Source organism: Bemisia tabaci, chromosome 1, assembly GCF_918797505.1.
Source record: "Bemisia tabaci chromosome 1, PGI_BMITA_v3".
Lineage (NCBI taxonomy): Eukaryota > Metazoa > Arthropoda > Insecta > Hemiptera > Aleyrodidae > Bemisia > Bemisia tabaci.
Window position 1 is genome coordinate 75,394,137 of NC_092793.1, and position 16,237 is coordinate 75,410,373.

General features: G+C 40.8%; 1 protein-coding gene across 2 annotated transcripts in view; it reads right to left on the bottom strand.

The window, feature by feature from the left end:
* Positions 1–16,237, bottom strand: part of svp (COUP transcription factor 2) — a 189,738-nt gene that overhangs the window by 147,485 nt on the left and 26,016 nt on the right. For both annotated transcript variants that reach the window (XM_019050553.2, XM_072306179.1), the window contains exon 2: positions 10,904–11,053. In XM_019050553.2, the coding sequence (XP_018906098.1) occupies positions 10,904–11,053 (150 nt within the window). The remainder of the gene's footprint in view (positions 1–10,903; positions 11,054–16,237) is intronic.

Consider the following 16,237-nt stretch of genomic DNA (forward strand, 5'->3'; position numbering starts at 1 on the left):
TTTCGGAAACATCTTCAGCGTATCAATATAAGAAAATACAAAGCACAAAACTACGATAAGGGAAACGAAAACAAGTCGCGGTGCATTTTTGAACTAGTGAGGAAGAATATATAATATATTATAATTACAGCAAGTATTAAAAAAGCAAAGGTAAATTATCAAAATGACCGTGGTTTGGCTACAATTAGGTAATTACTTTCGAATTAAATCGGTCAGTTTTACAATCGCCGAATGGAGTTACGTTTATGAAGGACGAACTAGGAGTTACAGCGGGGAGCAGGAACCGGCGATGGAGGAATGTTCTTTGTTTCAGCAGGAAGTTATCTTAGACATTCTCCGGGTGTGCATTCCTGGTCCGAAGCGCCGAAAAACTAAAAAGGCAGGTTATGAGAAATGGAGGAGGCTGGCGCTGATTAATAGGCCTCATCTCATCTCCTCCTATTTAATGATAATGTTGAGAAGAATCATTAACAAATGAGCGGCCGGCTAATCGAATCCTCGTCGGGTTCTCGCTCGGGGCTGCTTGCCGCTTCTTCGAAGAATTCCGCGTTTCTCCTTCATTCACAATCATATATTCTGCATTAATTTGTATAAACTCCGGCAACACAGTTGATCGGGATGGATGTCTATAGTGCAGAGGTTCTCATGTAAACTGACGACGTTTGAAGTAATATTTTTTCGCGATTTCGCAGCCTACGAGGACTCGGCTAGTTGCAAGGTGGCTTAGTTCAGATCTCTATATCTCGATGAAGGTATGCAAAGTGTGATTTTTGCAAAGGATTTATAATTCAGTGGCGTGGCGTGAATTGCGATATATCGATTGTTATATGCCATTTAAACCTATGAAAAAAGATCGATTATCAGGGTGTTCGCAGCGAACACCTTAGTAATCGATTCTTTACCATAGTTTCAAATGGGGAGTTATCGATAATCGATTATTCACGCCACGCCACTGCTATAATTCCACGCATTTCTGCAAAAAGAGCCTTCCTACATGGGTTTGAAATTGAAGCTCATAACGTCGTTTCTTAGACAATACAATTATTGTTTGCCTACGACCAGATTTCATCCAGGTCTTTAATTATATTTTCAATTTGGACCACGTTCAGAGGAAAAGGACCCGAGCAACATCAGCCGTTGCCAAATTTAATCGGACAATTTAATTTTTTACGTAAAAACAACTGTCCCGATTTTTGTGCAAATTTATGTGAATATTTTGAATAGTATGAAGCAAATTCCTTAAACTTTTCGAATCCGCACAAATTTTCTCTGGTAATAAATTAAATCGCCCACTTAAATTTGGCAATAGCTGATGTCGCTTCGTTCCTTTCTGCTAAACGCGGTCCAAATGAACAGAGCTTTAAAGAACGCAAGTACTCAGGTGTTTTGATTTAATTTACCTGTACGTCGTTCCTTTGAGCATAAATACATCCATTCGATTGGCCGATGAGAAGGAAACGGGTGCTATTTCGGGTCATCGGTGACACTGACGCCGCACCGCTTTAAGCTCCTTTTTAATCGTGTAAACAGCGAACAGAAGTGGAGGAGCCGGTCCTTGCGCTCACCGCAAATCGTGCACAGGTAGCGAATCCGCGGCTTCGCTGGCAAATGGCCAGGCTCGTGGTTTGGATCCAGCACTAAGCCGTTATCACCCCGGCCCGATATCATTCGTTCCGATAAGTGGTGAGCATGAGGTGAGGAGGAAAACCGCAAGTATCGATGACTCGACTTCAGGAATGCATCGGAAAGGTGAATGAGAAAAGTTGGAATTTTAAAAAGGTGACGGAATGACCACACTAGAAAAAAAAAGTCGCTTGGATCTAGAGTCCAGAATCTTGAAAACAATGACAAGAAAAAGTACTCTTGATTCAATCGGATTTTCGCTTAGATCGAGAACCAATCCTCTTAATTTACGCGGATTTCCTTTTGATCCAAGCAAAAATCCGATTGAATCGAGAGTATTTTTTCTTGTCATTGTTTTCAAGAGTCTGGACTCTAGATTCAAGCTACTTTTTTTTCCAGTGCATTGTTCTGTCGTGCTAAGGAAGAACCTCGTATGAACAATCGAGAATTGCCAAAATTTCCCGGATATAATATGTTTTTTTTTTTTTTTTTTTAGGAAAGTTGTGCATATTTTTCCTTGAAATTTTCAGATATTTTAGATAAAATTGCAAGGAAAAGAGTTTGAAAATTTCGGAAAAAAACCCTCACAATTTTTCCAGTAAATTCGTTTATCGTCGAAGGAGATATGGCAATGCCTGATAGTTCATACGGCGTTTTTTCTTAGCACGGCAGTGTTAGAGAGCAGTTCATCATTGAGCGGGCCGGTCGCGCGAGGCACAAAAAGTACGGACTCTCGTGCGGTCAGATGAGCCAAAATCGGACATATCGTCGTTCTTCGAACGCAGGAACGAAACTCCACTCCGAGGTAATGGAGAATTTCACAAAAATGCACCTGCGCAATTTTTGTCCAAAATTTGACTGATTCATGCAAGAGATCGGAAGTAAAATCAGTGAAAATTTCATTTAGAAACGCCAAGATTCTCCTCGTAAAAATGCGGTTGACGCGAAGAGAAATTCGGCGACATCGAAATGTAATTACATTATATCGTGTGAAAACGACGACATGAGCTCAAATTCCCTTGAATCTAAAAAAATAAAAAGCCCTCCACGAAAATAGTCTGAGGCGAGCCATCACCGATCCCGTGAATAATTTCGCATATTTCTCCGGCGTCTCGCTCCCGAGCGTCAGTGAGCGCGTCCGGAGGCCTTGAGCCGTGGGAACCGCGAAAAGCGGGCCAGAGAAATGGCGGAAACACGCGGTGAAGACCCGGTGACGGTGGGGAGGGGGAGGGGGGAGAAAAAATTCGGCGAATGAGTGGCGCGCGATAGAAATGCGCGAAGGAGCCGATGATTTGTCGAAAGAAGACGCTGGGCGGCCGCTCGGCCGCGACCGGTCGCCAAACGAGGGAAAACGCAGGTGAAAATGAGGTGAGGAATATTCACCGTACCCCCCGCATCCATCCCCCAGCCCCCCCCCCCCTAGTCAGCAAGCACGCCGTGCGCCGCGTCCACTCCGGCTGGTGAGGAATTCGTTAGCGCCATGTTGCTGACTGAAATGAATATTCGGATTTTTTACTCCATAGCTTCAAACTATACCTTTTCCTTCTCGAGCCATGTCGAGACCGAAATTTTTAGAAGGAATTCTGAATGGAAGAAGTCTTTGAGCATGGTCATGTTAACAGGATGACGGAAGAAAGGCTGCCGAAGAAGATGCTTGATTGAGCGCCTCCTGGGAGAAGATAAAGGAGATGCCTAGTGAAAGGGTAGCGACCCCGCTCGCCAGTCCCCCCTGCTTTTAGAGGAAATGAGGGATTGGTAACTCCCTGAAGGGCTTTGGGAGTATAGGAGACTTTGGGGGCTAGGCATCCCAGAAGGCCATGATCGCTGTTAAAGCGGCTTTTATGTATGTACGTATTTCTTAACCGAGGGAACAATTTGCGCTGGAGACTGCTACCCCCCTGGCTACTGGCACTAGGCTTATGAGAAGCGGCAGACTCTCTGAAAATTCTAAAATTCAGTATCACTAAAACTTTTTTTCCAATGTCAGAAATAGAGTCTACTAACTCTAGCTAAAGCTCTAAAGCTCTTTGGCTATCTTGTTCGTTTACTTTGATCCAAAACTAAGAGTGAATGACTTCAGAACCGAGGAAATGGGGCAACAAATCAGCGAATGACACAGTTTCCGTCTATTGAGAGGATTAATATGGCGACAAGGTCCATAAAATTGGCTGAATATAGTTTCGAGCACAATTGAATCGGCTCGTGCGAAAACCGCTAATGTCCATTTTCTCTAAATTTGAGAGAACTGCAAAAAACTGTAGAAGCCTTTAAAATGCGGAATTAAAAAATGTTCAGAAGTTAATTATTACAGGAGAGGATTGTAGAAAAGGATCCATAACAGTTTCCAGCTCCTCCTCTGTCTGGGACGGAATAATTAAAAAGAAAAGACTCTGGACATTAGCGGTTTTCGCATGATTCGTGATAATCGCCGAGTTTTGGAGCCGTTTGATACTTTCAAAATTCATTCTAAAGATATTAAAACGGTAGGTTATCATTCAAATAAAGTTGTAAAACTAAAATTATTGACAATTGCGGCACTCATAGCAAGTTTCATCACGACACTACCAGCAATAAACTGGACATTAGCGGTTTTCGCATGATTCGTGCATGGTCGGTTCTAAATAATCGAAAACGCATATTTTTCAGTATGCCTTTCGGGCAAAATACGGTTAGCCTTACATATTTTGAGGCACTGAATCCGAATATGACCTCCGTTTTTTTCCATCACCCTCCAATTTAGCAATCGGGATAACAGTCGGAAAAACACCGAAAATACCCAAAAATGATCATTTTTCCGAGTAAAATCGGCTTTTCCGGAAAATTGGAGGGTGATGGAAAAAAACGGAGGTCATATTCGGATTCAGCGCCTTAAAATGCATAAAGATCACCTAATGTCGTCCAGGAGACATTTTTTTATTTTGGTTTGTTGTACAGTAATGAGGCATACAACGATAGATGGACATTAGCGGTTTTCGCATGATTCGGACCACGGCTCCCCCTGAAAAGGGCTTCAAACCTAAGGAACAAACATTTTCACTACATTAATGAGTGCGTCTGACCTCCAAGGGTATTTTAACCCAAAAATCTCAAAATTGAAAAAAATGGACATTAGCGGTTTTCGCACGAGCCGATTCAATTGATGTTTTTATTTTTTTTTAAAAAAAAGTCCAAATTTTGTTCTTTAAGTTTCAGACTAGACTTAACAATTGTAGCCTAGATATAACAGTAAGCCAACTTCACGCCAGCTTACGAGCTTTCTTAATTTTTAAGGGATCCTACTTTAGAGCACAAATGAAAATAGGACACGAGATGTGACAACCTGGCGGGATGCGCGAGTACGGGCGCTGCGTCTGGGTCTGCGGTGCTTTATGCCTCACTCTCCCACGGAATGTAATAAATGAGTTTATGGCCGTAGGTCTCCGGCCGGTGGGGGGGGGGTGGACGGGTGGCGGGGGGCGGGGGAGCCGGGTATGGCGCGGTCGGTCTGGATGGATGCTGAGAAACATTCACACTTGTATGATTGATCTAGTAGGCCTCGGAAATGATAGGTAACTTATTGCACAAACAACGAGCCCGCGCACGCCCACCAGCGCAGCGCTCACTCACACACCCGCACCCGGACCCGGACCACTACGGTGACCGACCGGACGACCGGACCACTCTCTCCGGAGCCCTGTGCTCACGGCTCACACTGGATCGAGTCAATCAGAGAGATACGGAAGTTTTAAAACTGAAACTGCAAATTTTGATGTTTAATTTTAAATTTTAAGGGGTATCTCTTACAGAAATTTTCACGAGAAAACCAATTGAATCACTTTTAAAGCCTGTAAATTCTGTGTGAACGGAGTTCAAAATTTTTTAAATTTTGTCCGACCTCTCTAATTGACTCGATCCACTGTGCGGCTAATCAAAATCTTGCGTCTTCCTCTTGTCCGTCAGACTCCAAACGTCCAGAAGAATCCACCACGACATCCCCTGGGTTAGGGCCAGATGACTGGCCCCCGAGAAAAGCTGAATAGGGCAGAAGTTGTGGGCACTCAACATAGGCCAATCGGGGCTAACTTTCCAAAGTACTCAATGAAGTTTTTGTAAGATTCCAGTGGAAGTGATTATAATCGTAATACTGTCGTGCGTAGGTATGCCTCTGTTCTTTTCCGATTAACACCCAAGCTTAAAAAAGCTCACAAGTATGAGAGAGAGTCCACCTCTTCACCTCTAAATCAAGACAAACTGTCTAAACACGCGGGACATCCCCCGTTTAGTGTCTCAAATTTGAGAACTTTTTGGGGCTTGAAAGTTGATTCGTTTCAGAGAAGTTCATGGCTTTTATCGTACATCTCGCGAATTTGTATATAGGATGGAATACTTGAGTCCCCAATCCTTGTGACATAAATGAGCTCCATTTCTGACCGAGGCCAGAGAGAATTTTCTCCTGAGATGTCTCCTAACGTAAGAAATAACGAACTAAAAGTTTTTGGCTGTCTGCTCGAACCACATTTCTTAGCAAACATTTTTTTGATGAAAGGTTTGTAATTCATACAAAAGGCGGGTGGTGTTACATCTGAAAATCACTGATTGGTTTTGTGAGAACAATCAAGAATTACTGCGGCTGAGAATCTTGTCTGCAGAGAAACATTTTTTAGGGGTAATCCGCTAAAATTGTGGTACTACCCCGATTTGTTGACTGATATAAGCGTTTTAAATTAATTGTGATAGTACCGCGACTCGAGTTAGGGGGTAGCACCACAACAGTTGGGTTATCAACCTAATTTATTGGGGTACTCCCACAATTTTAGGCTCTCTATAATCAAGTTTGGGCTTAAACCCTACCTCTTTTTTCCGTGCTCATATAAGGTGATGTGGAGATGAACCCTTCCTAAGATCCCATTAAGTAATGTCTAAGGATTACGCAGCACATTCCTTACGATTTTCCCATTCATCGCAAGCGCCGACGCCGTGCTTTGACCGGACTTATAGATGTTTGTCTTAATATGGCCCCTTTGAAAATTTAAAATTCTAAAGTGAAACCACCCATGGTAACATTTTGTATTTGATTCTATTCAAGATTACATTAAACGTTGCCTCGAGGGAACTCAACGCCTGATTATAGGCAAATAAAAGAACAGAGATGTGCAAAGAGGAAGGAAAGACACGGAATAGGAGGATGAGGTATGTCCGTTAAAACGAGTGCTACAAATGAAATATATTAATTACATAGCTGAATGAAAAAGACGGCAAAAAAGTTGTAGGCGAGTTAATTGATTTTATACGAATGAATAAAGATCAAGTTGTAGAAAAGAGCGGTACGAGCCGTGAGCCGTCACGGTGGCAGGTTGCCAGATCTGCAAAAAACAAGTTTAATTCTATATAAAGAAGAAAAAATACTTGAAGAGGCTGAATCAAGTAGCATTGCACAGAAAATAGCAGATGAAGTAGAGGAAACAAGGAACAGAAAAAACGTATACTCTTATCTTTTGCCTTCTTATTTTGTACTTTTCTATGATCCTCTTCCTCCTTTCTCTCCTTTATCATACTATTCCTCTTCTCTTCTCTTCTTCGTCAAATTCTTCTTCTATTTTCTCTCATTCTTCTCCTCTCTCTCTCCTTTCTCTTCCTCCTTCTTTCTTTCTCTTTTTCCTTCTCTCTTTCTCTCCTTCCTCCTTTCTTTCTCTCCTAATCCTCTTTTTCTTACGAATCCAAATGCGTTCCTTTTCCGGCATACTCATGCTAGGAATCATACACTATTTCACGTGGTTTTTGGGTTGGTCACTTTTTTCGAATCTCTCAATGTAGATACAAATGGTTTGTTTACCGCTTTTCAGTTAGACTTCATTTTGCAACGAGGAGCGACAGCCTTACTCCACACAGGGACGCTACCACATACGTTGTTTCTAAAATGAGCTGAAATTGTAGTTCTCAGTGCAAAATGTGGTCCAATCTGGCAACAGCGGCGCGAGGAGATACATGCCCCACGTGGACACGTTTTTTGGAGTGAGACAGCAAGCGCGAATGCTCTCGAGCGAGACAGCACGTAGATATGGGGGTGAGAGGGTGGGGGGGGGGTAAGCATCTCGTTAACTTTAAAGTTCTTAATGAAGACGGAGGGGGGCGGAGGGAAAAGCGGGGAAACCCCGGGAAAAAAGTGTTCACGATGCGTTGCGGATGCCCAATGACCGATGTCCATCGTCCTCATCAGCATTGACGTCCCGTTTTTTTCCCGAGACTCGCTTCATGACACCTCGACTTTTTTCCTGAATTTTTTATCGCCGAGAGAAAGAATTCTTCTACTCCAGTGGCTCTCCTTATTGTTCTGTGTGATTGCGTCAGCGGAGCGGGTATTCTTCGAATAATGGACGTTACGCACCGGGACGGGGATTGAGAGGGTTTTAATGTCTTCCGCATGCGCACATCTATGAAAAAATAACATCGTATAATGCCTCTGCGAGTGCCGAGGATTTTCCGTCAGAAAAACGATTTCCACTTGTGGAATTTCGCCATAGACATGATTGGGCTCTTGGTTTTGTCTAAAATCCACACCCGAGCTCAGGCTGTTAAAGTTGAGGCCTCAGTAAAGGACCATTAACATGGAAAATTTTACGATCCACCTCCGATTAAATTTGAATTTTTAAGCAAATCGACACGGTGAGAAAATGTATATAGCCAACATTTGGTACAGCAATATGGGAGGAAGAACACAGTAACCGTTTCCGATTAATTTGCTGCTGTTGTTATTGGTGTTGTTAGGTTGTTAAGTGGGGGGTTGCAATCGACAAAGGAGGTAAGTAAGAAACTAACGAACGGTGCCCCACGAGGGACTCTACAGTCAATCATTTCCCCTTGGTGAATGGCGATCGCCTCATCCAACCAACAGGGTCGCTTCAATTTTCATTTGTCTTCCTTGTTCATTGGTGTGTCTATCAAATTCAATAATTAATCCGGTAAATTGATTCGTAACCAGAAAACGGACGATTTCAACCATGTGCGAACATGATTCTACGACAGTCGCAACTGACCCAATCAACTGGTCTCCACGCTTTTGATCTCGGTTAATTACTCTTTTTACTGGATGACATTTGATCAAACACTCTCGCTCATAGAAACTCTCCCTTAGAAACGATATGCATCGATCAGTGGCCGTCCAGCCGGGTCGTTAGCGGACGAGGGCGGTCAGGGTCGGTTCCTCCAGACTCCAGACGTCCGAAACCGAGGATCGAGCGGACCGGGTCCCGGCGACCGGGCGAAGTTGCCAAAGTCAGCCCGGTGAGTTGTTGGCGGTGTCAAGGCGCTAATTAAAATAAAGTCGTCGGTGCTAATTAATTATCGGCACGACCTTTGGACCCGCGCGTCGGGCCTCATTTGCGGAGCGTCGTTTATCGCGCGCAAAGGCCAGGACGAAAGGAAGCGGGCTCCGTTCCAGACTCCGTACGCTGCGCCTCGTCCAGAACTTCTCGTTCGTCAACTTTTGCGCGGATTGCTAGAAAAACTCGCGCCGGGCTGCCGAGTTTGCCGGAAACGCGGCTTTTCGAGACTTCGTTAGGACGCAATTCTGATTTTGAACAGCTCACGGAAAAAAAAGTATTAGGGTTATCTCCTAAAATTGTGGTGCTACCCCAATTTGATTCTGGAAACCACCTTGGGTGCCGCAGAACACAAAAAAAAAAAAAAAAAAAAAAAAAAAAAAAAAAAAAAAAAAAAATGTTGGATGATATGGACATTTTTAATTGATTGTGATAGAACCGCAACATTAGGGTTAAAAACCTAATTTATTGGAGGGCACCAGCACAATTAATTAGAAATGTCCATATCATCCAATGACCCAAGTTTTAAAGTCGCGTTCCTCTATGAAAATTATTAGAAAATAATTTTGAAATGCATCTCAAAATTAGTATTAAATATTTTTTCACAATTAGGAAGTGTTCTTAAAAAGAAGGGTTTTAGAATAATATTTTTACACATAATAATTCCTTATTAGAACCGTTAGAACTGAAATAACAAACTTTTCTTGAAATCATGAACAAGGCATACCCTTAAGCTCTAAAACTGATACCAAAACATGTGTCAATGATTCCCTAAAAATTCGTCTCTTGGAGTTAAGAATGGAGCATTTTTAAAACAATCTTGTTTTTTTAGTGTGATATCGCAATATTGCGAATTTAATTATATTTAGGAAACTAAAACTCAGCTGTGCGTGTTGAACGTCCTCGATCTTTAAGCTGCTCACTTTGGGACAGTGGTTTAAACTTGGCAACAGGAAGCTTTAGGTTATGAATGAGGGTGCGCGTTTAGATGTATGGACAAGCCGCGAGAGATGCGACCAACGCTGCGTGGTGCGCTCATGGAGGAGCATCCACGAGAATCTCGCTTTTTCTCACGTTCCACAAACCGAACGGATACAGCTTCGAAGGAGAGCCAGCCCGCGCTCTACCGGGAAAAGTCAAGAATGATGGAAATTATTTGCTCCTGTCCAACTAAATGTGTGCGAATTAATTTTTGGCGAAAGTTGCAGAGGAGGCAGCGGATAAGTTTTTACCATCTTTAGAATCAGCTAATAGGATCGCTATCCATAAATCCTTACAGAGTAGCCACTGAGATTTCATCGAAATAGAAGTGTTAAAGCATTGCCTGTTATTATGACAGTCAAACTTAGATTTAATAAAAATTAAAATATGGAAATTGTGTATTCTTCGAATTTTGTTTTGATATTTTCATTTAAGTTTTGTCAATGCACTATTCGATGCAAATACACTTTATTTTGACATTTCCACGACTTTTAATAAGTATACATTAGAATAATGACATTTCCTGGCAACATTGTGTTTCCATAGCGTAAAATTTAATGTCTCATCATATTGTTTCCCGTGAATACTTTAGATGGTATACTCATCATGATTTCCGAGTAATCTCTAATTTCTGCTGTTATTGGATATTGCCTTTTTTATCACCAGATCAAAGTTGAAGAGCTATCAAATTAATTCGAATTTCAAACATTTGACCCTCTTTTTTATCAATGAATCGTCGATTATTTATGGTTGATTATTTTTATAGCGTTCAACAACATTGCAGTAACGCATTTGCAGCATTCATTAATCAATGGAGCACATCGGATTTCATTCATTCCCGATCCAGTCAACACTGGAAATACATGTAGAATGTATACCAAGAGTTTTTTATTGCAACAAATCTCAAATGAAGAGCTCCAGAGGAAAACTGATGAATGACGGAAGAAAAAAAGAAGAGAGGTGAATGAATATAGAAGAATGTTGCTACAACGATGACTTACCTTCCCTACGCATTCCGGACTTGAGACACTTTTTTAGTCGACAATATTGACATTGATTCCTATGATGTTGATCTATCGGACAACTCCTACTCCCTCTACACGAATACGTCAAATTCCTTCGAACACTTCTTTTAAAAAAACTTTTACAGCCTGAAACAGAAAGAAGATAAAACTCATAAAACAGTTATCATTGGACGAAACACTCAATATTTAAATAACTGATGACCATCTTTGAAAAACTAAGATTTAATCATACACAAACAAACATCGAACCAAATGTTAAGACCAGTTTGCCCAATTTGAAGGAATAAAATTAGATTAAAATTTTATATTATAGATGAGGCAGGAAGATTGAGCTTTTGGTAATATAATGCTTGCTTAATAAAAAATGGTCACTTTTTATAATGAGATAATGTGCTTATTTAGATTTTTTTCTCCTCTATTAGATTATGTACTCGCACTTTTAGAGGTGTGCCAGACTGCACTTATTAAAAGCTTTTATATATTTGTGTGTGATGTGTCCGCATTGCTACTTTAATTAAAGGAGTAATTGTTTGGAGTGCCCTCACGTAAACACCGAGTATTTGCACCGTTTGGCTCATGATATCCTGAGATCCTTAAAAGCTTAAGTTTGAGAAATAAGTTGAAAATTGAGTATTACAGAGAATCTGACAATTTGAAGAAGAAAATAGTTTACTGCAAAATAATTAGTTCCTCGTGCAAATCATAGAACGAATCCCAATCAAAGCGATGACACGAGCATGGCTTGATAATCTGCGTTTTATTCCGAAGGTCCTTGTTTATTGGAAAGGATCGTTTAATAGTATAATGAAAACACTTAACATAATAATAAAGATGTCACGACGTGGAGTGCCCGCGGCCCAGCGGATAATTCCCATTAAATTGACAGCCGTGAATATTTAATTCGCGCTAAGAACGACGAGCAAGAAAAAGCGACAAAAGAGCACTCGGGGAGAAGGTTGGACGTTGCGCGAAACCCGTTAACGCACCTGTTTTGAACGCCAGTAAAATCTATGAAAATGAATGAATAGAGAAAATTACTTTATTTGAATCCTGTCTAGGTTAATGGAAGATTTAAAATTTCAAGATAAATTCTTCCTTCAATTACACAGAATCACGAACACCAAAACATCACGCATTAACTTCTATTTGTTTTCACTAAATATCGCAATCTCTTGACGGATTCAATGCTGCATCACGATTAATTTAAAATGAAGAAAAAAAATCCACTGGATAGTTTATCTTATCTATATTTTACGAATTTTCAAAATTCACACAAATGAAACACGACTTATTTTTATGCTTTTATTGTTTGAATATAGAATCAGTTTAATGTCAATTCATTTAATCGTCCATATTAACCTAATATTTCTTCCCAAACTGGAAACTTTGAAGACAGATTTTTCAAAAGAAAAGGCTATCCGACTTTCTAGTTTGAATAGTTTTTACGAGGAAATAAATATTGTAAAAAAAATTATATTTGTAACAATATGAGCTAATTTTTAGATTTTTGTCTTGGAGACAAAATGAAACTCCAGGTATCAGGAATACAATACGTATGACGTCTGGACAGAGAATAAATACGCGAGGCAAATTAATGAGGCAATCGTGAGGCAAAATCATCAAATTAATCAAGTGGTATCAATAATTTGAAATACACCGTAAAATACGAGTACTTCCAAACTTCCAAATTTTTACTTCACCGCATTATAATTTTTCTCTTGACAACAAGCTTCATTGACATCAAAGGATCTTATTTCATTATATTCTAGGCAAGTTTACCCTCATCTGTGAATCTTATGGCCACACTTCATCTTTTGACCGTTTCGTGAGTGCTAGTATGGAGAGACGGAAAAAGGAAAATACGGCAAAGTCATGGCCTCATAGATGTCAGATTATCGATAGACCCGCTAAGTACCGTGGTTTCATGGTTGTAACTGAAAATCCAATTTTCCACAGGTCCTCACATTTACACCCGTCCGAAAATCCATCCTCTGACACTCATGTCGGAGGGAAAATGAGCTATGGGTGACGCGAGAGTGCACGGTTAAACATTGATTTTCCTCACGTACGATAAAATAGTTGATGTCACGGTTATCAATATGTGATCGAGGTCTGCCTCGGAGCCGGTTTACGTAAGCGATTTCTTTACTCGAAGAGGACCGGATCGATATATTTCAATAACATCAAACGGCAAATAGGATCTTGGATCGAACTTTGAAAGACACTCCGCTCTATCATTAGAGGTATCGATTTTGGTTGGGTGTCGACGCTGAGTCTCATACTCAGAGCGGTTTTCACTTCATCATTCTGATTTTTTTCTCCAAGACATGCATTGTGACGCCTGCCATAGATTTTATTTACCCTGCCCTCACTGAGAATAGTTCAATAGCGATGCTGAATAAATGAAAATTGGCTTCAGCACGTATAACCTTGCAATCATCACGAATTTTATAAATACACCTCCTTCTTGCTTAAAAATCCGGGTTGCATCGGAATAACTTGAATTAACTTCAAAAAATTCTAAATAAGAACGTTAGTATTGTTAAATGATTGCAGTGGGATAGAACAGCAGGGATCCGTAGGAGGAGAACACATTTTCTTCCTCTTTTTCTCTTTCTTCCTTTTCTCCTCATATTCTTTTTCTCGACACGATCATGTGACAAATAATTTTCAACCACTACAGTTTAAGTCATATATACCATAAATATTTTGTGGAATCCTTTGAGTTTTGTAAATTTCCCAGGGGCAATTCATAACGTAAAACGCTATAGGGGGTTGGGATAGATTGGTCGAGCGGCTTTTACGTGCATGTTGAAAGATATAGGAACTGCGCCAAAAAAGCAAAAACAGGGGTAATGGAGGGGGTTGAAAAACTCCAAAAAGTATCGCTACGTGTTTTATGAACGACCCCCTAATCTTTTTAGACTAAGGAGCAAAATTTACATCATATGTGGTGATGAATCCGATGAATGTACGCAACGAAACCAATCCTGCGCTTCGCTCGACTGAGTTCATTAATTTGCCGAGAAACTATTAGTGAGATCAATCAAGAACACCGTCATGGATGGGTTAGTGATTAGAGCGGCGTATTGGACGATGATTAAAAAAGGAAATAATAGAATTATGGTCGGCCGCCCTTCCTACAAACCGTGTAGCACGCCTTCTCTTGAACGTCTTAGCCCGAATGCATGGATAGGATGGAGTTCAAGAAGACGCGGTTTTCCGCGTCAGGCGGCCGAATCGTTCAATTTTTTGGTAAGAAAATATGGCAGAGTGTTTTACGAACTTTTCGGTGGCCAAAATGTCCAAATACCATTTAACTAAATCGGAGTTAGGATAGTTTGAACTCATGAGTTCAAGTACGATATTTTAAGAAAAGTCGACGGTGAAATTCCCAAACCCTTAATCTCGGTTTACGACGTTGGAGACTTCTTGAGATACTTTATCTTTTTAATGGAGAACCACACAACGTTAATTTTCAAATGTTACCGTGATTTTTCTTCTCTATGCGAAGAAAATCTTGAATAAAACTTCAAGGAATAATGTCAATTTGTTTTCCTTAAAAAAAAATAAAAAAAAAAAAAAAAAAAAAAAAAAAATAGGAAAGGCGACTTTTAGACACCGCGAACGAGATATGTGGTTTGGGAGTTTCCGCTCTCGGAGCTCAAAATTTTGGATTTAAATGTGACAAATTGATCTTAATTGGTACGAAAAGGAACTAGACCCCTCTCATCTCATGCTTTGGAACTTTGGCATATTTTCCGACTAAAATTCTGATTTTACGATTTATGTTAAGAGACATTCCTCCCTAGGAAAATCTTGATCCATGCACTGTCTTGATGACGTCTTACTGATGGTCATATAAACCAAAAAGAGTCAATTTAATGATATATATGGCAACGTAGTGCACGCCCCTTAATCGAAGGATTCATGCGCGTGCAGCGTTGTGATTGACAAGTTACTTTTCCTATCCCTGCGTTAAAGTCTCTGAGCGGACGAGCACGGCGACCACCCCACAAGCCGCGGCATGCGGTTTTTGGTCTCTTCCTCCACATTTACACCTATCTTCCGATCTAGCCTACCGTTCAGAGCATTTTCCGCATAGTTTTTCGCGTGCCAACCGCGGCCCGGCGCCTTTTTACCTTACCCTCTCCTCCATTACGTGTCTGCATGCATTGTCTTTGGTCCAATGGACAATCTGCAGACTTCGATCGGTCGAAAGTTTATGTTTCTTTTGTGTGACAAAAAATTTAGCACTTACTTCAGCCAACCCTAGTTGCTTCTTCACACAAAGGAAATTGATGCTACGCACTAGTTCGTGCTGTACATCCATTTTATTTGCATACCACTGTAGCTCAACATACACTTGGTGTATCAGTTATATGTATTAATTTGATTGGTTTACAATATAGATTTATTCAGTAGTTTATTATTCTATCAGTCCAACCGGATTAAGAGGTTCAAATTCTATTATTTGGCACTTAACACATTAATATTCAGATAGTTCATTTTTTTTAGATCACAATAGTTCCCTCCAATCCTTAGTTTAGAATTTTTGATTGATTGATTATTTGTTCATTTTCCGCCACTGTTCCGAACTGAATTCCTCCTCTTCTCTATCATCGTCTTATTCTTATTCTTTTTCTTTTTACTCTTCTTCTTTTCGTCTTCTTCATATTCATCTTCTCTCCTTCCTTTTCTTCTTCTTCTGCTTCTTCTTCTTCTTCTTCTTCTTCTTCTTCTTCTTCTTCTTCTTCTTCTTCTTCTTCTCTTCTACCACTTTTTCTTCTCTTGCCTATGTTCTTACTATCTTTTGCTGCTGATTTCTAAAGCGTCCCCAGGTAATAAATGTTAAGAGTCCTCAGCTGTTGCACATACGTGTTTTTTAGACCCCCCCCCCCCCCCCAATGAGTATGACCCTAATTCTAAATTCCATCATACTACAGCACCCATGGGTATGTCAGAGTAAGGTTAGGAAATCTAGCGCGACAAAAAGCGTTAGACCCACCGTGACGCAGGGTCCACCGGAGATTTGCAAGCTCCAGGAGCCGGCACTGGGAATAGTAGACGCGCAGCAAGTTTCCTTCCTTGCTCAGTCGGAGCACAATTGAAAACGGTTTCGCAGGCGTCTCGGCCGGCTAATAGCCGCGGTTACCATCAAGCGAATCATTAAAAAAGGTGGAATCCAGAGTTTATGTTTCCTCCTATTTAGTACGTGCTTAAAAAAATCATCATTATGAGCGGTTATTAATATGCGGCATCCAAGAGCCATCCCCACTGTTGCGTGTAAATAAATGCACTGCGCATGCG